Consider the following 8,962-nt stretch of genomic DNA (forward strand, 5'->3'; position numbering starts at 1 on the left):
TTAGTGTTTATGTTATCTATACAATATAATAAAGAAAATATGATATTTTGGTAAGTTTGACATGTATCACTTAAATAGAGTGTCTAAACAAAAATAAAGATTTTTTTTAATAAAAATAATTTAGAAGAAACAAAAATACATCGTGCAGATTTGTTGAAAGAAAAAAATAAAACTTTCATTATATTACGATTCGGTTATTTGAGGTGTGCGTTGAGAATTTATTGGTCAATTAAAAGATAAGAAGAAAATTTATTTATTCAGAGTAAAAATCACTACTTTTTATTGAGTTGAAAATTTATTTATGAATTAAAAATAAAATACAATCAATTGCAACCAGATTTGACAGTTTTTCAAAAGTAACTGTTTTTCAAGCACTACTTTAGCAACGACCGCTACCAACTTTTACTCAACATTATATAAATTTAATAAAAAAATTTATTTTATTTTACGAATTGTTTTCGGCGCCTCCTTTATACTTTTCTTATTCTTTCGCCGTTCTATAATCTCCCATTTTCGGTGCCTCCTTTATAATATGATCCATATTATCCTGTCTATACACATTTTCCTTTTAATTTTCTTTTACCAAATATTTCTTATTCATTGTGTTTATCATCGTGCGATGTCTAAAACAAAAAATAGATTTTGTTGCTTCAATTTCTCCAGGAGTCATGGAATTTGATTGTTAGAGTTGTGAGATTGTGATTTATGTCTGATCTAAATGTCAGACATAGATTTTATGCAATGAAAATGATAGTGAAGGATGACAATGTTTAATTCTTTCTTTTGTAAATTCAAAGTTTTAAATTATACACAAATTGATTTTGTTATGTTATTAATTTAACAAATTTGTATTTCATATTTTTAGGAATCTCTTATTTCGCAATTTGAGACTAATATTCGTAAGTGAGATATATACAATTTCGTTCTTTTGGTGTTGGGTCTAACTCTGGAGCACATAAAACAACAATCGAACATCCGTTCAAATTGAATCTGCAAAATGGTACAGTGGTCCGAGAATTTGAAAACAGTGGTAGAGACTAGCTGTACTCATTCATTTCATTACCATACATTTGAAATGTTGATATGAATTACTTCGATTGGTAAATTTATTTTAATTTGCCACTATTATTTTATTTTAATTATTCACATTCTAAGACAAGACAAAGTTTACGAAAGGAACGATGTAGTACAAAATTTAAAGTTATTGAGTTAGAGTCAAGTGAGTGAAGCTTTTTGTGACACCCTGATTTTTAACGGCGCGAGTGTAATTTTTTTTTTCAAAACAAATTCATAAAATACTTTTGGATGAGATATTAAGTCGTAACACAACGACAAAAGTCATCAATATTTACAAGTAGCGGAAATAGTTTTTGAAACAAAAATTCAGACTATTTAAACAGCAAAATACACCAGGGCTATGAGACATATCCGACATAGCTCATACCACTGCGGTATTCTCGCCAAGAATCTCGACTTTCTCCATGTCACATAAAAAAGGGGAACATGACCCATCAAAATAAAAGTTAAGATGACAATATAAGATATATGTAAAATCATCCAATTTGAAATAAATACAACCACAAAAGAAAGACATCTAGCCCCTATACAACCATCTAATCTGATCATGCTACAAAAACTATAAAACCTGAGTGATCTCCACGCGCCTTGCAAGATCCTCCTGACACAACTTTGGTCAGGTATGACTAACGGCCTTCCCGTCGCCAGGGTACTAACCGAAATTAACAAATATCACATATCATTTAAATTTCAAATGCACCAAATAACCTTTCAACTTAGCATACACCTTGAAAGGGTTTTCATATGCCAAACATGCATAATCAAAGTTGAAAAATGAAGTTTTTAACAAAACTGCACTGTCGTATTCGAATACAACAAACTCGTATTCGAATACAGTGCTAAGTCATAATTCAGTAGCAAAAATCATTCTGTCGTATTTGAATACAGTCGTATTCGAATACAAGTGCGAAATCATAAGACAATAGCAAAATTTGTGCTGTCGTATTCCAACACAGTCCTGTCGTATTCGAATACAACTGTGAAAAATGCAGATTTCAGTTTTAAAAACTTTTCGAAATCATTCAACACTTATAACATAAAATCAATCATCACACTTAACAATTACGGAAAATCACAACAACAACTGAATATGTATATACAATCATCACAATTTATCAAACATGACTCGTGTGCCAAGAACCCTAATGCAATGCATATATGCCAAAATGCATGATTCTAGAATTCTAACCAAAATCCTCCTTAAAGGGGCGTAAATCATAATTGTACCGCCTATCACAAACCAATACTAATTAACGAGTTGTCACCTATCACGGGTCAACACGATTTACTAAAAAACGTAAATCGTAAATATACCGCCTATCACAGACCAATATTATTTATCGAGGTGTCACATATCACAGGTCAGCACGATTTACTAAAAAGCGTAAATCGTAAATGTACTGCATATCACAAACCAGTACTATTTACCGATGTGCCACCTATCACAGGTCAATACGATTTACTAAAAAACGTAAATCATAAATGTACCGCCTATTACAGACCAATACTATTTACTGAGATGCCACCTATCACAGGTCAACACGATTTACTAAAAATGTGCAGTATATCACGGACCTATACGACACAAAAATCCCCGCAAGGATAAGATGAACCAACGAATCACATGACATCATATCGTGGCCCATCACGATCACCACTATCACCTTGGCCCCATCGCGGTCACTATGTACATTAAAATGCATGATCATACTCTGACTCTTTTCACAATAATCATTAAGTAAATGCAGATATTAAAAAATTATCCGTTTTTAATACTCAATTATCACTAATGATTTTTTAAATTACCACATAGCATACTCAAACATATTTTCAAATTCAATCCATAATTCACACCAAATCATATCAATTCATTTTTCCACAAAATCCACACATAAAACACATCTAAAAAATTCATAATATTAATTATGAACACATTAATCACACCAACATATGAATCACTACAAACCACACCTCAAACACATCAAATTCAAATTCCACAATTTCACCCATAAAACACATTAAATTCATTTTCCACAAATCTACACATCAAACATATAAAATTTATTTTCCACAAATTCACATATAAGGTCCTAAATGCAAACTAAAAGTTTGGAATCAACCCTTACCTTAGTTACCGTTTTTTCATCCGTTTCCGCTACCGCGCTCAAGTACGGTGAAAAATCTCGCTCGCGTCGTCACTTCAAAACTTAGCCCCCAAGCACCGTAGTGCAGAGAGGAGCAACTTTCCCTTCTGTTACTTTTCGAATGGAAGCTTAGATCTAGAAGATAAATAGATGTTCGTGTGTGTGTGGTTTTGAAAACCACCAACACTTTTTCTTTGAAACCGATAAAGAAGAAGAAAAGGAGAAGGCGAGGTGCAACAGGGAAAAACATTCTTCTTTTTCACCCACCAACACTTTGGTTTCTTTTCTTGAAGCAAAAGAAAGAAAAAGAAAGAAGAAGGAAGAAGGAAGAAGAAGGAGGCGTGAAGCAGGGAATGTTTACGTTCCCCTCCTTTCTTGGCTTCATCTATATATAACATATATATAATTAACTAATTAAAACCAACCAACCAAACAAATATCTAACTTTATAGATATTTTATAAAAACATCATTATACATCCCTTCCCAAACTACTTTAATAAAAATATCAACTCTCGCCGCAACTCATTTGACAGATAAATTTTTCAGCAACAAGTGACATTTTTTAAAAAGTTTGTCCGGTATTACATTCTTCGTAACATAATTAAATTATTTTTCGACAAATAATTTTAATCAGATTTCCAAAAATATATTTTTGGCATTTAATTCACAAAATACCAAAAAACTGGGATAAAGTTTAAGAAATTCAACACAAAATACCCTAAAATTGTATAATTTATGATTTAAAATTAAGAGTCTTATACTTTTTATACTATATAAATTTTTCCAATGTTAAATAACTTTTTCTATTAATTATTCACTAATTTCAAAACCTCTTTAAATTTTTAATGAAGATTACATAAATTTAATTAAAAAAATCTTTAGTTTATGCATTATTGTTGTGTTTATCTTTATGCGATGTCTAATAAAAATTGTATATATTGCGATGTCTAATAAAAATTGTATATATTGGATATGCATGTACTCCAACATTTATGTGTACTCCAACATTTATGTAATCAACTGTATCAACAGAAAATCCACAGTGGCCGCTATTGAATTAGTAGCTCAAGACTGCATAGAACTTATTTCTGGTTTGTACCGTGTGTCTGTTAATTTTGTAAGGAGGGAATATAACTCCAAAGCTCATAACTTAGCCTCTCTGGCAAAAGTGGTAGGGAATATAGCAGTTAATCCTGATGTTGTATTTCCTTTGTTGAATTGCTTGCAACTATTGTTTAATGAAATGTTTCTTAACTTCAAAATAAAATAAAATATTGGTTGGTTTGGACCAAACTTGTAGAGCACAATTATCTACTTACGATCATATGTTTTGAAGCTGAATTGGTGGAACAATGCAGATTTGTGTGTATTTGATAGGAGATCTGCATGTTATGAAAAGTTGGGGTCAATTTCATCTTTGATTGAGGAAAAACATGTTACTTGTTTAATATGCTATTGTTTATAGTACGACACAGTTACATTATACTTCATCCGTGGTGTAATAATTAAATTATTTGATTATTTTACATATATTAAGAAAAATGTATAAATGAAGAGAATAATATTTTTATCAAAATTATTTTTGTTAGCTATTGATACATTATTAATGTCATAAATATATAGTGAGAGATATTGTATTGAAAGTGACGCAAATAATATTAATTAAATGATATATTTGAAAAAAATTGCATTGAAAATAGAAAGAATTATTTACATAGGAACAATTTTTTACAAGTTAGTCATTTATTTAATGAGTACGCACCAGCCATGTAAATAGTACTGAGTTAATATCAACCATTGACTGATAGTGAGTGATTTAAATCTTGAATGCATAACCTTTATTTCTTTCAGTTATACTATATATTTAAACTATTTTATTTAAAATTTTATTGAATTAAAAAGAAAATTAAATGTGAAACACAGAGAAACAGACACTACTTGCTTGTCTGCAAAGCTAGCTATTCCTAATAATTATAATTACAAGATAGATGGTTGTCTTACAAACCGAAGACAATCCAATTCCTAACATATTTACATAATAATACAAAAATTCTAAATTCCCATTTGCTTGCCCTGAATCCCCTCTTTTCTAATTTAAACGACGGGTCTCATTTACATGCATCCCTAGCTAGAACAAAATGTGTTCTTTTTGTATACAAAGATTATTATGAATGACAAATAATGAAAACTTAAACTTGATCTGTTGCTAGGCGTAGCTGGCTGGATAACAGATTAAATATGCCCCCTGCATTTACATCGAAACAAACTATGTTTCAAATTATAGTGTCATCTTGTCTATTTACTATACACACTCAAGGATTTTCCTCTGTTGCCGTTGATGGACTTGGTGGACTCATTGAGCTTCCTGAATTTAAAAGCCTTGGGTCGCTCATCACATCCTGCAAAATCAATCATCTCAAAAGTTGTCTTCTATATATATAATGTGATTTAATTAAGCAATATTAATTATTTAACTCACTAATGGTGAGGTGCATATGCATTACATTTATCAGCAAATTAAATTAAATAAAATATGAAGAAAGGAACCTGTTGCACAGAAGGTTCACTGTGGTTGGGGGAAGGCTCCGCACTACTACTACAACTACTAATGCCTCCTCCTAAAATGATGGGACCCATATTTTCTTCAGCAAACTCTCTGAGTTTAAAAAGTTGTGGCAACACTACTTTGGCAAGATCTGGGCGATCTTTTCGCCTGAGTTGTGCACAGTCGAGTGCTATTTTGGCAAGGGAGAGTGCTTGTTCAAGAGGCCAGTCAGAGGGAGAGAGAGATGGGTCAAGCATTTCCTCAAACTTGTCATTCTCTATAGACTGCTCAGCATGGTGAGCAAGTCCCATTGGATGCCTTCCTGTCAATAACTGTAGAAATATGATCCCCAAAGAATAAACATCCGACTTAACACCTAGCATTCCTGTTTGCTGATACTCAGGATCAATATAACAGAATGTTCCAGCTGCTGAAGTCATGCAACACTGTGTTACATTTTCAGCCACCACAGGGACCAGCATTGCCAACCCAACATCACTAATCTTACATACATAGTTCTGGTCCAGCAAAATGTTGCCAGGTTTCAAATCACGGTGCACCAAAGGTTCAGGCTTGGTCTGATGTAGGAATAGCAAGCCGGTTGCTATATCTGCAGCAATCCGGAACCTCAGTTGCCAAGACAGAACCCTACCACCATTCTTTTTTCGAGACAAACAATCTTCTAAGCTTCCATTCGCCATATACTCGTAAACCAATATGCCATATTCCGGACACGCTCCTAAAAGAAGCACCAAGTTTGGGTGGCGTATACAACTCAGTATGTCAACCTGAGGATAATATATATATATATATTTATTTTAGATTAGATTCCGCTAAGTTATATATAGTTGTGTTGTGTGTGATGGAAACATATGCCATGCTCATGCTGTCAAATTAATTAATATAAAGTAGTATATAATTCAATTACTCATGTCCACTCTTTGAATATCACCTCTTGCTGAAACTGCGATTTCCCTTGAGCTGCATCTGGACGTAAGACCTTGACAGCCACTGGAGTGTGATCAAGGTAACATTTATAAACAGGGCCATAACCACCTTCCCCAATTTTTTGTTTTTCAGAAAACGAGTCCGTAGCTGCTTCAATCTCCTCAATACTGTATCTCCTATATCTTACATCAGTTTGGGCTAAATTATCCAATAGCATCCTCAGTTCCTTGGCTTCTTTAAGAGATTTAACTTCAACACTTGATCTTCTATGTAATTCCACGTTTGCAATTTTTCTAGCTGCTTCAGCTGCTTCCATGGCAGCCTTACTTCTTGTTTTCTCTTTCTCTGCATTTGCTAGCGCAGCTTCTTGGGCCAATTGTACCTCTTCTAATTTTTTTTCTTCCTCAATTTTCCAGTGGCTCATCTCCATTAACTATATAGCAAATAGAGGAGTAGTATTAACAATAATTAGTAACACATTGAATCTAATCTAATCTATAAGGAAAAAGAAAAAAAAAGAACTACGAGATTTTACCTTATGTTGTGCAGTAAGTGCTTCTCTGCATGCTGCATTGTACATTTCCATCGTTTGTTTTAACTCAAGCTTTAGCCTCCTCATATCAGCTTCTATTTCATCCTAATTAAATAAGTGGTTTAGCAAAAGGAAGTGGATACCTACCTTTAGTGGTCGATCGGGTACTAATTGATTCTAGCTACAATTGTTTGGGCTTAAATATATGTTAATTATGAAGTGCAGTGCTCACCATGTTGTGAGATGAATATGAACACGATGTTCTGCTGCTTTCCTCTGAAAAAGATGTATCTGGTGAACTGGGGTCAATGAACTTGAGTCCGATTCGGTTGGATCCAAAGCTACGATCTGAACTGGTAGAAACTCGTGAAGTTCGACCTGAGTCAATGTAGTCGTATAAAGAGGACGAACAAGCACTGCTTGGCCTCCCAGAACTTACGAATGATATGTCTGTATCTGATTCTGCGAAGTCTATGCATAACATTCCACTGGTGCCTCTTCCTCGTCTTCCAAATGGCGACCTGCTCCATTCAACCACGGTATCAGTAAATAATGAATTATCAGGTTGTTAGAGTTTGTTATTACTCTACTACTTGTTGTATACTATAAAAGTATAAGACTTACTTGGTAGATTCATCCTGACAGTTGTGTGGTTTCATTGACGTCCTGTCTGCAGCATACATATATATACATGTGATCAAATTAAACACGATTATTTATTTATTTAATTGAATTGCATGCAATACATAACTATTATATAGCTTAATTCATTCTTTTAATTTACAGAAACAAATTAACAAACAAACCTCTCAAATTCATACGCCTAGAGCATATCTGATCTACAGGTTGATTTACATCCTGATTTAGATTGTTAGGTATAATATGAATGAGAAGTGGGGAAGTATGTGGAGTTGGACGGGAAGCATTCCGAACTGAGGAGATTTTTCCCTTAGATATCACATAAACAGTACAGAAATCCGGTGCCCCCTTTGATATGCTGCTTGGCGTACTTGACGACTTAAATCTGCAAACACACAAAATAAGCCGCTACGCCACTACCGCAGTCAAGTTTAAGAAATGATTGTAACTAATAATTTGCTTTAGAGATAGAGCACCTTACTCACCTAATAAATGTATGCCTTGATGCACCAACCACCAAGTTCTCAATTGCAGCGTAAGAGACATATTCGGTTATTGCTTTCCCAACATCAGTGTCTTCAAGTAAGACATCAAGGCATTGTATCTAACACAAAAAGAAAGCAATTAATTAATTAATTAATTAATTAATTAATGTTGTTGACATTTTATACATTGTTTTTTGACAGAATTTTATTATTAATATATGGAAGCTAAACTAATTAATAAAGGAGGAAATAAAGTTGTGATCAGACCTACATCTTTGCGTGTGCAATAGCAATGGAAGGTAAGAAAGAGATCCTTTGTGGCGTTATCAAGTTGGTGTCTATGTGGAGATGCAGCTGAAGTACTGTTGACGTTACATACAATGGCCTCGCTACCTCCTGCATTTCATTGATATTTAAAATTCAAATAAATATAGCATGAATTGAATGCAGATGATTTAATTATTATCATTATTATTATTACTGGAAGCAGCAACGGAGGATGTGGCGCGGGAAACGTGGATCAGAATAACGGTTTGGCCTTTGGTGACAAGAGTATCAGCGGCCCATTTAAGAGCGTATTGGCTTTCTTT

The 8,962-nt window shown here is 33.4% G+C and overlaps 1 protein-coding gene and 1 long non-coding RNA gene across 2 annotated transcripts in view; both read right to left on the minus strand.

Moving 5' to 3' along the window:
• Positions 1-1,517: 1,517 nt before the first annotated feature.
• LOC105851529 (uncharacterized) lies at positions 1,518-3,676 on the minus strand. The gene is made up of 2 exons (XR_001143271.3): positions 3,204-3,676; positions 1,518-1,729 (listed from the first exon to the last, which is right to left on the minus strand). It is a non-coding gene; the product is annotated as an uncharacterized lncRNA (long non-coding RNA).
• Positions 3,677-5,139: 1,463 nt separating this feature from the next.
• LOC101505603 (U-box domain-containing protein 35-like) overlaps positions 5,140-8,962 on the minus strand; it is a 5,096-nt gene continuing 1,273 nt past the window's right edge. Inside the window, exons 2-11 of the mRNA XM_012712524.2 lie at positions 8,854-8,958; positions 8,644-8,768; positions 8,373-8,491; positions 8,055-8,272; positions 7,873-7,918; positions 7,481-7,769; positions 7,252-7,353; positions 6,721-7,149; positions 5,771-6,556; positions 5,140-5,622 (exon numbers count right to left, since the gene is read on the minus strand). Coding sequence (XP_012567978.1) covers positions 5,536-5,622; positions 5,771-6,556; positions 6,721-7,149; positions 7,252-7,353; positions 7,481-7,769; positions 7,873-7,918; positions 8,055-8,272; positions 8,373-8,491; positions 8,644-8,768; positions 8,854-8,958 — 2,306 coding nt within the window. The 3' untranslated portion in view covers positions 5,140-5,535. The remainder of the gene's footprint in view (positions 5,623-5,770; positions 6,557-6,720; positions 7,150-7,251; positions 7,354-7,480; positions 7,770-7,872; positions 7,919-8,054; positions 8,273-8,372; positions 8,492-8,643; positions 8,769-8,853; positions 8,959-8,962) is intronic.

This window comes from Cicer arietinum, chromosome 1 (assembly GCF_000331145.2).
Source record: "Cicer arietinum cultivar CDC Frontier isolate Library 1 chromosome 1, Cicar.CDCFrontier_v2.0, whole genome shotgun sequence".
NCBI classification, from domain to species: domain Eukaryota; kingdom Viridiplantae; phylum Streptophyta; class Magnoliopsida; order Fabales; family Fabaceae; genus Cicer; species Cicer arietinum.